The 14281-nt window shown below is 37.3% G+C and overlaps 1 protein-coding gene across 1 annotated transcript in view; it reads right to left on the bottom strand.

The window, feature by feature from the left end:
* The window catches only part of OTOGL (otogelin like), a gene marked incomplete at its 3' end in the record, with an annotated part of 89755 nt that overhangs the window by 51858 nt on the left and 23616 nt on the right, over positions 1-14281 (bottom strand). Inside the window, exons 17-25 of the mRNA XM_082280353.1 lie at positions 13689-13866; positions 12636-12760; positions 10621-10830; positions 9617-9782; positions 8474-8548; positions 7885-7937; positions 7060-7222; positions 3479-3586; positions 2108-2246 (exon numbers count right to left, since the gene is read on the bottom strand). Coding sequence (XP_082136479.1) covers positions 2108-2246; positions 3479-3586; positions 7060-7222; positions 7885-7937; positions 8474-8548; positions 9617-9782; positions 10621-10830; positions 12636-12760; positions 13689-13866 — 1217 coding nt within the window. The remainder of the gene's footprint in view (positions 1-2107; positions 2247-3478; positions 3587-7059; positions 7223-7884; positions 7938-8473; positions 8549-9616; positions 9783-10620; positions 10831-12635; positions 12761-13688; positions 13867-14281) is intronic.

Raw genomic sequence — 14281 nt, forward strand, 5'->3', positions numbered from 1 at the left:
TTAATACTAATCTATTAAATACAAATACTTGAGGATAAGAACTTAGTTATGCTGACCTTCATCTTTCAGGATATAGGAACAAAAGAGTCCATCCTTTTCTGTGCTTTAGGACCTCCTTGACAACCTACTAAAGTTAGTGGAAATACTTCAGTGGGGAGTTTGGAGTGTTTTTTAAAAGGCAGATGAGCATTGCAACAGAGCTCCTTTTCATTTGAGAATATTCTGATGGGTAATTTATCCCTCTAAACTCTTGCTTGAAGTCTGTCCCAAAGCAGGTAAAATATTTTTTTCTGAGAAATATTACTATTAATTTTTCTGAGAATATTTTTTCTGAGGAAAAATTATCTTCTTCACAGAAGAGAACATGTCTGAGGGGCTCCAAGTGCACTGACCTTACAAGCCTTAATGAAAATGCTGAGCTGCAGGACTAAAAACCACAACAAAGAGAGAAAAAGGCCAACACTTGTCATAGAAAGACACCAATTTTACTATAAAAGCAGAAGTCTATGAAATAGGTAAGTGGAAGAAACAGATGGCAACTAGTAAAAAGTTTGCCAGAAAAATAATCCCTTTTCTTGGGGGAAGAATGTAGCATCATCAAAGACAATAAAATAAGACAATAAGCAAGAAAATGGAAGAAAAAAGATACTTAAATATTTTAAAGTAAGAAACTGTTTGACTTTATCATTCATATTTCGACTAGCAAAACGAAGTGTTTACATGATCTACACTGATAAACGAGGCATAGTTTCTCACCTTAAATGAGTTTGGGAAAAAAAATAAAGCTTGAAAAGCTGGAAAAAGTCTGAGAACTCTGAAAAGCAGATCTATGTAGGCAGCATTTTCATTATTTGTGTCATGTTCACCTGAAGAATGGCCCATTGGCAGTGTGCCACATGCCTTATTATCTGGCTGTCAGCTTTATTCTTGGACGCCAAATGCTCCCCATGGTTTGCTTCCAGATAGGTTCTTTCTTACACAGCAGAGTGACAGGTGATATTTGATTGTAAAAGCCAAACATTCCAGTATCATACTGAAGTTTGACAAAGCAGCATAGATTTGTTTTACAAACCTCTCTTAATGAATGGCACAAGAATTAAGAAATTACAGCCCACCTTTCCACATCATCATACAGGCAAGATGGTTTTACAGGTAAAGTAACCCGTATTTTTTGCATCTTAAAGGAGGAAGGCTTGTACAAAGGTTCACATATCTCTAAGAATAAGAGCTCTTTTATCATATATGATACATGCCAGGAGTTTGCTATGAGGTATTATCATCTTTTTCAAATCTCTCTATTTACTTTTTAAACACTCTCAAAAATCTGGAACCAATGTATTTTATTTCACAGCTGTGAATGCTTTACTAAAGCATACTAGAAATAAACTATTTGCAGTAGTTCTTGTTGAGAAACTACGCTTTATTCTTAAGGTTAGACAGTCAGGAAAATGAGTATTCTTCTAAACATATTACTGTAACTGAGAAGACAGTCTTAAAATAGCAACAATTGTAATAAACAATAGTGGTTTTAGTAAAAGACTATATTTTTTAATGTCAGTAATGGTATTTTTAAACAAAAAGCTAGCAATGTACTCTAAATGTGTGCTATGAGGAACATTAGCATGTAGCTGCCAGACAATTTCAATGAATGATTTCATTGTTGAATTATGAAATCATTGTGTTTGATATTATTAAACACATACAAACCAGATCTCATGCAGATCATGTTCAAGAAGAATTTCAAGCAGCCTGAGCTCATCATTAGCCCTAGGCCAAGAAGGGCTTATAGATAATTATTAAATAAATCTATAGCTTATACCTAGTTCTAGCAGTTTCTATAGTGATATTCTTTGTTCATTGTGACAAAAGCATGGTTAAGCTAAACCAGAAAACATTGATTTTTCTTTTTCTCTAAACCACATAGATATGCAAGAACACGCCCAGGTACCATTTTCAAACAGATGAGCACAAAATGTCATTTACAGATTCTTCTTTCACATCTGTTCTACATCTGCTTTCTTAATGTTTGTTTCTATAGCTAAACTCTTGATGTTCAAAATATTTGTTGCCTCATGGACACAAGAAAACTTATGACCAATCCTCTTACCTTTAGCAGGTAAGTTTGGCAGTCACTGACATAATCATACTCCAGTCCATCAAAGGTGTAATAGTGTCGGTCTCCATAGACGGTGCACACAGCAGGACAGGGGTAACTGGTGCAGTTGAAGACGCCTCTCCGACAAACACTACAAGGAAAACTAAAAATCAGTATCTCCTCGTAATGGCAGTCATTTGCTGTATATTTTCAAGAAAATGTTTTTTCGTGGTCTTTATTTCAAATCATACAGAAATTCATTAATAGAATAAAATTCTCAGACCTTGAAACAGAGAGCTATACTGTGGATTGCTTCTGAAAATACTGGTGATGCCATGGCAAAAAAAGTGTTGAACATTTTGCCATCAGCCCATACGTACAATAAAAATGCATTAAAAATAAATGCAAAATCTCAAACTTTGCATGGCTTATGCAAATATTTCCATCACTGTCTCCAATATAAATACGGCACAATGCCACAACATGCTCCTTCATAAGACACCAATCGTCTATTTTTGATAAAGGTCTGCAAATTTTCGAAGGAAAATACTTCAAGTGCTACTTGTAGGATTTCAGGGTATCAGACATATATGGAATGAGTTTAAGAAATTAACACTGATATTTTGCAAGATTATTTTTCCTGCCAGCTACATTCAGTGGCTCACACAAACTTGTATGAAAGTAGTACTGGCATCCTCTATTTTTGCTTTGTGTATGTGTAAATGCTCAGTTGATTTGCCAGTGCAGTTTTTAACTGATCAAAAGCTGCCATGCCAATTTTTTTTTCATTATTAAATACACACTTAACTGAACATAGATATTTTGACTACCAAATTAGTGTGGATGAAGAACTGTTTTGTGCCCGTATGAATCAGGTAAATCTCCTTTAAAAATATGCTGGGTGCTAGCTCATTTTTCAATTCTAATGGAATTTTTTTTCAATTTGCTCATGTTCTCCCTATACAGTCACTCATAGTAACTGGTAAATTACACTGCAAACCATCCAGTTCTCAAAGAAACAGACTATTTACTGCTGTCATACATTTAATATCGCTCTTTTTCTCCTTGGTTGTCTTTCATGATACTCTATTCTGCAAAATGCCACGTCTTCATTTCAGAGACTAGCAAATATGTGTGGAATTAAGCATTTCTTCTTGACTGGTTTTTAACTTGGATATCTTCAGCTTCCTTTTTAGATCTGAAAAGGCACTCACTCCAAATGCTTCCTACTTATCCAAGTCTATCAGTAAGCCTAATAAAAGCTATATCCTGTAACTATCTATAAACAAGCATACATACTTTTGATTTTCAAAGTACATTTTCTGTATCAGTTTCACTTTGGGTCTAGATCCAGATGATTTGAAAGTATGCAAATGAACTCACCAGGTGTAACATGGAGTAGCTATCACTTCTCCTGACAGAAACTCCCTGTCTTTCCAGGTGCATGGGCAACTTTCAGGAATATAACATTTCCCTCTGTGCTCAGCCATCCTTCAAAATAAAAGAATTATTTAGATGAAAGAGTAAATCCACAAGAAGATCAATATAGCTGAATGTGTAGTGAATTGTTGAAACCCCAGCAAGGCCAACCAAACCAGTCTTCCATCCAGCCAAGGAAAATTGTTCCATCAGCAAAAGCTGTCCAAATCAAATGATCTCCACTGTGCACAGCTGGAGACCTTGCCAAGCTCACTGCTGCAGCTCTCCTTCTATCTGGAAAGGGATATGTTGATGTGGGCAGCAGCTCCCATGCAGGAGTGTAGGTAGCGTAGGTATTTCTCTCTGAAAACTGCAGAGTATCTGGGTACCATGCGAGCTGCTGAGCTGGCAGCCAGATTGCCCTTCCCTCTCTGCTGCTCTCTTGTCCTGCTGTGCCAGGAAAGCAGCTGGACTGGTGTGTCTGCTCCTCTGCACAGACAGCACCTGTCCTGTTCTGAGTGCAGAACAGTGAGCTGGCCTATGGCACCTGTTGCACACTTTATGAAGCAAGTAGGTTACTTGCCTACACAAGGGAAGCTGAAACAACCAACAAGGTTAAGAAAAACAGGCATTTAATGCAAAAAGTGTCAAATCTAATTAGATCAGTAAGTGACCCAGAGATATGGTCAACCACATTTTTGCTATCTCATTTCCACCTATTTAGCAATGTTAACTTTTATAACAAAAATTGTGGTAGCCTGTTAACCCCCTGAATCTGTATGTTCCCCCTGTTCCCTCCCTAGCCTTGGCCACTCCCTCGGTTTCTCCCTATTTGCTCCGGTACCCCAACCCCGCCCAGGGACCGCCCTTGGGCCCCTGACAAAACCATCCGACTCCCAGACCACGTTGTCTCCCTGCGTCTGAACATCGTGGGGACGAGATGTGATTAAAGCCATCTCAAACCCTCGTGAGAGACCCTTCTCTACCTTCTTTACCATTCACTACGTTGTAACGCTGCTGGCTGCCGGAGCCAGATCGCAGGGCTGTCCGAAATAGACTCCGGGATGCCACTGATCGCATGGCTCTAGGAAACCCTCGCTGAGCTGTCAGGCAGCAGCAGCCTGCTAGGCAGAGTCCAGCAGTTACAACAAAATATGTTGCTGACACAACATTTCATCATAACATGTGGCTCAAAGTACAATCTTGAGATTGTTTCACTGGAAATTGAAAGGAATATACAGCTTAGAGTTTTCTTCAGCCCATTACTACTTCATTAAACAGCAATCAGCTTTAAGTAAGAGTCAAGTGTTCAGAAAACTTCTTAAGGATGGGAAAGCATCAGAACAGATGGTTTGGGATGGCACTTAGTCTCTGTCAATAGAAGCAAAAAGTCTCCCAAGAATAACATCGGTATTGCTGGTGCTGCCCAAAGGTAGAAGATTAACTTAGCCCCATGAGGTCCTTTTCCATACTACTCTGTGCTTCTGCAACTCAGTTTAGCTCCATATCTCTAGCTCAGTGTAAGGGTGACTTTCAGTGTATCTTTGGGTGACGAATTTAGTGTCATTTACTGTCATGGGCTGTTATATTATTCAATTTTTTAAAGTATACCAGAGACTTTCAGTGTTTCTAATTCTTTTATCACCTCTTCAACTACTGACTAAAAGAATGAAAAGCTGTTGTGCAAGAGCTTTAACAACAGAAAATGTAAACCATTTTTACTTTAGGAAGACCATCTTTTGCATACTAGAGCCCATCCTTTCATGGGTTTCCAAAGAAAAGGGTTTCAATACCACGCACAAACTGCTCTACTTTATAAGCACCATAAATACCCAGGATGCTAGAAAAAGGTGCCAGACTCCAGGAGAATTCAGGATTCCACCCCAAAATCTTAGATCATTCAGTCAGACAATGGGTAGTGGTAGAAATAAGGTGGCAAAGGAGAACCAAAGAGAAGAATGCCAACTTAAGAGAATTAAAAAAACTACATTACAGTAAAATGTCTCAAAACAAGTTTTTAGTGACTTGTCCACTAAGATTTAATAGCAGGAGATATATGCTTAACATTTTCTTGCATAAAAAAAGAGGCCTTCTGAAACTAATTTTTAAGATAATACAGCTGGCCCCTTCTTAGCTAAAACCATACTCACTTTCTGGAACCATGAGCCTGAAAGGCATAATTTAGTACAATTTAACAACAAAGACATTACTAACTGTACTAAATATTATACACTTACTTTTCAACCTAATAGCAAAAAGAGTGTTTATTCTCTTATGTAATAAAAATAATTCATGTATTTTACTCTACCATTTGAGAGAAATTTAGAAATTGGCTTGTTTGTACTCCTGTTATCATTTATGTTTCAGAAAACAATCAAGTAATACTCAGTTTGAAGTGCTATGACTGTGAGAGCAAGACTTTAGCTCTGTTTTTTAATTTTATTTTAATTTCTAATTTTCAAATGAACTTTCATGTCAATACTTCTAGTTTATTTTCATGCAAACATTTCATGGTGATATTTCAGCAAAAATTTACTAGTTTATTACTTCTAAAAATTCATGCACTTTTTGTGTTAAAAATAATTTTTTATTCCTATAACACTAATGGTTCTGAAAGCTAACTTCTCAGTTGAGGTAGAGATTTTGGAGGACTACAGATTACCAGGCAAGAACTAGTGAAATCTTAAATAGCTATGCATGAAATCTGTACCTCCACCAGCACTTAGTCATCTATGAACATGACAAGGTGCTGGAAGGGGACTGGTGACGGTCTCATTTATACTCTGATCTGTGCACAACTGATACACTGTCAAGAGACCACTGGCTACACACACAGTGAAATAAAATGGAAAGCTGAGAAAAAAAAGGGAGCACTCCACCTGAGATGAGCAGCAATTACAGCAATTTGCACAGCATATTTGACTCCTCACAATCTGCAAGTGCATGCAGGAGGTGTCAGGGGAGGGAAAGGAAACAAATGGAGGGAGCGAGTGGTGGTTGCTCCTGACACAAACTACAACAGAAGTGTTTAGATTTTATGCTTGGGTTTGACCCTTGCCAATCTCAGCAGACTGTTTCCAGGCACCAAATACAAATACACAAGCTGAGAAAACAAAAAAAGAAGAATGAGGGGAAATAGGGCAGAAACCTGCCCTCCCTGCCCCAGGCTGGGCATCAACATTGCAAGCCTGAGTTGAAATTTAGGTGAGAAAATGACTTGGGCAGCAATAAGCAGGAGCACAAATGGTTTTCATCAAAATTTTTTGTCACGTTTGCTTTCCCATTCAAATAAACTATACTCTGCAAGTGGTGGAAATCACCTCCTGTCCAGACAGTCCCAAATAGCAGCCAGTTGGACTGGGAGCAAGCTGGATAGCTGATGGCCTTTTAGCTGTTACTGTGTGTCTGTGACAATTTACAGAACAATAGTTTCAAAATTAGAGGTGTGATACCACTGGTATTTAAAAAGCAAAAAAAATATGCAGAGTTGAACTGTGGAAAATATGTACTTGGCTTGTGCTCCAGGTTGTTCCACCAAAGCTTACCCAGGGGGGCAAATGCAGCCACTTGCACAGGGTGGTGATGGGACACAGGAGAAGTTCATGGCAAGGTTTGCACAAGAGATCCCACAATTCACACCCGCTGCTGGCAACCCAGGCACAGGAGATCTGCAGTCATAGTAGATTTTTCCTTCAGGGCATATGTGAACTTCAAATGCAAAATGCAGGTTAGATAAAATCAACTGTTCTTTTACGCTGAAAGTTTTCTATTTGTTATTGTTCACAGTCTATTTATTTGCATACAAAGTGAGGTTTCATTACAGTTCATATACGAATGCAATCTGAATAACAGTCTATAACATAATCTATATTACAGAGATATAAAATTAATATATGCTCTAATGTAAAAAACCAGTAATATTAAGCATCTGGGTGTATGCATCCTGGATCTGACACACAGTCTGTTCTTAAAGATGGAGCAATAATGCCTTAGAAAAAATCCTTATAAGTGGCATTCTAAATCCACTAGAAATACATTAAAAATCTACTTTCTAGAAATAAAGATCTTAAGGCTTCCTAAACATGGATAATGAGCCTAATTATAGGTATTCCCATGAGAACACAGACCTAGATGTCACATGCAATCATTTATTTCTTTTAATTTCCCAGGTGACTAAGTAGTACAATTTGTGCTACAGAAAAAGAGGAAAAAAACCCCAAGACTATTTGTGCTCCTAACCTCCTATTTTAAATTCATTGTGATGTAAAGTATCTCATATTTTAAATACATATGAGGAGAAAACCAAAGTACTATTCAATATCAAATTCTCTATTTGTGCAACTTTTATATGGGACAAGACTGTAAATTACCTATGTTTTCTGTAGTGGCTTCAATACATTTCACTGTTCCATTCAAACATTGACTAGAAAAGAAAAAGAAACCCATGTTTATTCAAGGTAAAAATGTTTTGTAGTCACCATGTTAAAAAAGATTATACAATTCAACCTAATTTAAACAACAGAAATCAGGAAGAGAAAGTGGATTAAAATCCAAAATCTTGAGTGCTGCTCAATATTTTGTTGGTATTTCCTAACTGCTGATCTGTAGTGAGGGCCTAAATTCGTAGTTTATGTACTACATAATTTCCTAACTTCCAGCAAAATAAAAAAAAAAAAAAGGTGAATATGTCAACCCCTGTGAGAATGGAGGGCCAGGTGATTTAGGATGCAGGCAGTATAACACAAAACCTTATCCACCGTGGCTTACAGAATTTTCCAGGTACTTTGTTAAAATAATCAGGTACATAATCCAGTTTATACTAGACTCCCTTTTACTAAGTGTGCAAAAAAATCTTGATACAATAAACTTTCAATCTACATGAAAACAATTCTCAAACCACTTAAAGTAGCATCCAAAGTGTGACACAAGAAAAATAAAACTCTTGGCACTCAAACCTACCAGGAGCCTGTTGGCATAGGAAGGATTTCTCCAGGCTGGAGGGCTTTGCCTTTGTAATGACAATGACAGCCAGATCTGTTAAAAGAATGTTCATGCATTTAGATACAAAAGCAAGATGAAATGGGATTTAAGGGCCATCTATTTATCAAGCTATTATGATAAGCAGGACTTATCACATAATAACATATAATTATTCATTAACTCAGTCCTTATATGTACAGTATTCTTTGAAAGACAAAAACTTAAAGACGACAGTCAGACTGTATTGAAGTCAGTGGTAAAACTCATATCATCTTCAGCAAAGCCAGGATTTTCCTCAATCTCTCTACTTTTAATTTGCTGTTTCTGTGCATTATTCTAATAGAAAGGACTTATTCTCAGTTATGGGAGTAGAATGGCAACATGCAGTTCCTGCTTAAAGTGTTGCTAAAATCATGAGATAGAGCAGTTATTATACAAAATCCACTAACTCTGTCTGTGATAAGAGCCAGATGGGTTAGAAGCAGCAACAGAATTACCTAGAAACCGTGCAAAAATATGCGAGTAAGAAGCTAGTTCACACTCTTGAATAGTTTGAAACAGTCTTTATCCCTACAGTATGAACTTTACTGATCTTTCCAAAATATATTTTGCAACAAACAGAAATAACTCTAACTACCCACGGTGATAAGCTGTAAAATTTTGGTATGCAACATACAAAAACTATTTCCTCTCATTGAACATTTCCTCCCATTAAACTGAAGAGGTTTGTATTGTGAGACAGAAAAAAGACGCTTCTAGCTGCTCTTTCCATACTATCCCTTACTTTATATATTGCTGCTTTATAGATTCCTTCTCATTTTTTTAAGTGTTACTAACAAGGTTTTTACATGAAAATGCTATCCCATGAATTTAAAAAATTTCATTACCCTTCTCTAAAGCAGTTTGACATATCTGCTCTGAAGTGCAGTGTATGTGTGTACACGCAGTAACAGATGAGGCCCCACTATTGATTAGTAAGAAAGAATATGAAATCTTCACATATTGTTTGTTATCTTCTCTAGGCAGTCCACATCTTAAGGGAAATAGCAGAAAAGCTACTTTAAATCTTGCTGGAAAGAGGAAAATATGCCCATACATATATTCTATTTTTTTATTACTTACATTGATACACAAAAGTTGACCGACTCTTCAAAATACTTCCCATCAGGACAGTTACATCCTTCTGCACAGTCATCAGCACAGATATTTGCCATAGAAAGTGAAGCACAGGAATGTTTACAAAAAGAAGAGCACTGATGATAAAGCATACCACTATGACACATCACAGCTGGAGGAAAGAGAGGGAGAAAGAAGGGAGAACAGCATAGTCTTAAAATGCGAAAAATAAAAAAAAAGCAGTATATCATGTAAGTTCAAGAAAAGCAAATCAAAGTGGTCTCTTGTTCCACTGGGTTTAGTTGAAAAGCATGAGAAAAACATGCTGTTTTACCAATTTCTTAAGTTAGACATGTTTAGATTCAGGTGGGTTTGTGTTAAAATAATTCTTTGACTGGAATAGTCTGTTTAGTAAACAATAACTATATTCTTTCTACGTGTTAAATTGGGCATCTATCTAATAATCCAGGCATCCAAGAGAGAAAGAATGGTCCAGCTAAGGCTGAGGCATTGCTATATGGCTTAGAAACAGAAGTACGGGAGTTGGACTTGGATAACCCTTGTGAGTTCCTTCCAGCTCAGGATACTTTAAGATTCTGTGAAATGCCATGTTTTAAATCATTATGGTATCCTACTTGTCAAATCACTGCCCACCCTGCTCTGCCCACCCTAGAGAGCCCCTGCCAGCCAAGCTCCTTATGGAATGGCTCCATTCCTGCCACTCCCTAACTACTTTATCTTAGTAGGGGCTTCCATATGACTTAGGGGTTCAAAGAAGGAATTCCATTTCTCTCTGTGACCAACAGAAAGGGCAGGGACTCCCTGTTAGGCAGGTCAGGGGCCCCAGCTCAGATGCCTAATGTAAAGGCTATTATCATTCTCCCCTAGTACATCATTGGTGCAATACCAGTTTCCAGGAAAAAGCCAAACCCTGTATTTTGTGGAGTGAATGAAATTTTTAGACTTTTACACATTTCTAAAAGATATTCCATTACGGAAATGTTACTCACCACAGTAAGAGACGTGGGATCTGAAGTCAACGATGACGCCGTGCTTGCCGCAGACATAAGCATAGTGTGCCAAAGCGTTGCACAAACAGCTGCTTCCACATTTGCACGCGTCAAAGCGGCAGAGCTGGTGGTATAACCCTGGACTAATGTACGCATGGCAGGGAGCAAAAATGTCTTGGTTGATGATATCACAGTGAGATGCGTACCCAGCTAAGAGAAGGTGACATTGTTTTAGCCATTTTAATATAGCAGTTAGTCAAATGAATAGCATGGAATTTTAAAGCCAAACATAGCCAGCTGTGCAATAAATCCTTGCATTCAATGTCATTCTGTAAAATTCTATAGTTTAAAATAGATATTACAAGCAACTCCCACAACAGTAAACTCCACTTAAGATAAAAATAACTATATCAAAAAAGTTATGCCTTCCTCTACTAACACAGAAAATTTAAATGCCAAAATAATATATTTCAAAAGAGTAATTAAAAGAGTCCCCAAAGCTTGGGATATGGTTTTCCTATTTGACATTTCATTTAGCTTTAACATCAACAATGGCCATGTACTTTTTGGCATGTGGTCTCAGGAATTATTACAAAGCAGAGCTTGAGGGCATGCAAATCCCAAGTTGGCTATACACCTTCTAACAGCAGCAAATCCTCCTCCAGCCCTCCAGCCACTGAAACAGACTACCACCACAAGTGGTAAAATAGCTAAGGAACACTGTAGTGTGGATTATATTTAAGCCACTTTTGCTGCTAAAAGAATGCCCCTACCCATCAACCTCCACGTTCATTTCCATGTACACAGATTGACAGAAGACTTTCACATTTTATGGAGTCTCTCAGTAAACTAGATTCAAGGACTGAACTTGACCTGGCTGGAAATTAACCTGACAAAGTAAGTTATCAAACAAACAATAATTTATTTTTTTTAGTTTCCTCAGATCAATATCATCTCACACCTGGAAAAGATGCCTGTGCTTGTAGCATGGCGTGGATCACTTCACTCTCCACTGCTCTTTCACAGTGATTATTAGAGGATCATGGGGAAGTTCGGGTTTGAAAGGACCCTCAGAAAGTCATGCACTCCACCCTCCTGCTCTAAGCATCTTATGTTTATGTCAAACATCCCCTTCACTGAGATAGCACAGAACTGAGGGTGAGGCACAAAGGCTCTGAGCTGATCTGACTGAGAGATACTGCTTTGGAAGACAGACCATGAGGAAAGCATAAAAACTCTTAGAATGCCCCACATTGTTAGAGGTTTATTGTTATTCTAGGCTTGCTTCAACAGGCTCTAAATATGGATAAATCCCACATCTTTAGTGAGATCTGATGTCTGAAACACTAAAAAACATTAGACTACATTCTGTCAGAATTGGCAACTACAGTCTACCCATTGTCTTCATTAATTGAAAAGAACAGCAGTGCAAAAAGGAGACAGTGAAAGTTCAACAGAAGCCATAGGCATGCCAACCAGCCAAAACTAAATCTTTACTCAGGAATTTGAACAAATCCAAGGCTCTCATATTGTCTGCACCAGTTTTTGTCAGAGAACATAGATGGAGGATAAAGAAACTTTTAATACAACAAGCAGCAAGAAGCCAGAGACAGGATGTTTGACCTGAACACTGTCTCCTGTACTTTCTTTATCAATCTACAAACATGCATCACATCTTTCCTCTCAACTGGCATAATTTACAGGACCATAGACAGCTAACACTCTGCATGTGTAGTAGACAGCAGAATTTAGTACTCACAGCAAGTACATCCAGCACTAAATGACCAACTATCTTTTATTTATCAAGTACTCACTTCAATTTACATGCTAAACGTATGGAAAGAATGGTCTTTGCCAAAAAAAAAAAAGGAAATTAAAAGAAAAGAAAGTGCACATCTAAACCTGGAGCTGAAATACATGAAATACATGTATGTGAAACTTCTTCACAGAGAAAACAGAAACTATCCCATAATAGTAAGATACAGCTAATTCCAGATTCCCATGTGAAAACATACCATTTTGCTGATTAACGTTGCAAGGATCAACCACAGGAATATTGATAGGCATGGAGCAAGCTGAGGAAACCTTCCATGCATTGGCATGAAGTTGTGGGGTCCCTTCTATCATCCCTGCTGGAGATCTGAAAAGGAAAAGACCAACACTGCAAGCATCCTGCTGACCTTAGGGACTACATGGGCGAGGATGCAAGTTCATTAAAAAGGCTTAGATGCATAGTCACATTGAACAGTCAATGTGCCAAAAGAATTTCCATCTGTCAGGTACAGAAGAAGAGAGGGCATGTGAAACTTTTTCTTCAATATTTAATTCATGTGAAAATGCTCCTACTCTCAAAGTCTGCCTTCACTTATGCTTAATTCAAGTACTCTGGAATCAGTGGAGAGATGCATTAGAGGAGATTTGGCCTTTATCCCAGTACATAAATGGAGTGAAATGTCAAAATTTGATCTGTTAGCCAATTTTGGAGTTCTAGAGCAGGGCTGTTTGCATTTTGATGTTGGCTTGCACCAAGTATTTCAAAAGCATTTATTAATGCCAGACAAGTTTTGTGACATTATAGCTTGAGGAACTTTGGAGAAAATAAGGTTAAAAAGTAAGGAAAGTGTGCCCTTCTAATTCAAATATTCCTATGGTTCAGAATTACATTTTTTTACATTAAAACTTGATGTGGGGAGGAAAATCGAGCAGTAGTGAACCTTGTGAGGATGATGCAGCTATTATCACCCACTCTTTTTCTCTGTGCTCATGTATTTGCTCTGAAGATAAGGGAGCAACAAGAAAGAAGAAAGTGCATTCAAGTAATATTATCATCCAGTAACTTCTACAAATAATGTGGTAGCTTTCTATAATTTCTTAGCAAAACATCTTAGAATGCCTAAATTTGTGACTTTGGTATTTTGAAAAGAGACTACCATTTTAATTAAGACATTTTATATTGGTTATTTTAATGGTTTGTGCATGTTAATGAAATTAAATAATCAGATTATTATGTTCAACAAAACTTTTCACTTGTTATTAAACACGATATAAATGTACAAAACACAACTTACAGAAAATCATCCCTTAAATTTCCATTGTATGTTCCACATAGTCCTAATGTTCTTCTCTTCCATCTGACATCAACTTGAACATAGATCCTTTCTCCATCTTTAGCAAACAGAATCTTCAAACCAAAACTAGTTTTCAGTTGAACAAAGAAAGAAGATATATTCTGAATTTCAATAGCCCCTGAACACAGAAAAAGAAGAAGGAAAACAAAGTCACTGAAACACAACTTCCAGGTTGTACTGATTTACCCACTAAAAAAAAAAATTTTGAAAACTCAGAAATAAAATTAGAAACACAGAAAAAGAAGAAGGAAAACAAAGTCACTGAAACACAACTTCCAGGTTGTACTGATTTACCCACTAAAAAAAAAAATTTTGAAAACTCAGAAATAAAATTAGAAACTATGCACAATCTCACCATCAGACAAATATCCTCACCCGTTCTCCATCTGAGCTTATTTCCAGTAACAACACAAATCAGGAATTCCAGCTACTGTTGACAGTAAAAAAATCTCACACCTTTCTGTACCTGTGAGTTATCTAGAAACCATGTGTGCACTTCTCTTTAGTTTTTTTATTTTAGAAGAAGGCAATGC

This window comes from Coloeus monedula, assembly GCF_965178545.1.
Source record: "Coloeus monedula genome assembly, chromosome: 4".
Taxonomy (NCBI): domain Eukaryota; kingdom Metazoa; phylum Chordata; class Aves; order Passeriformes; family Corvidae; genus Coloeus; species Coloeus monedula.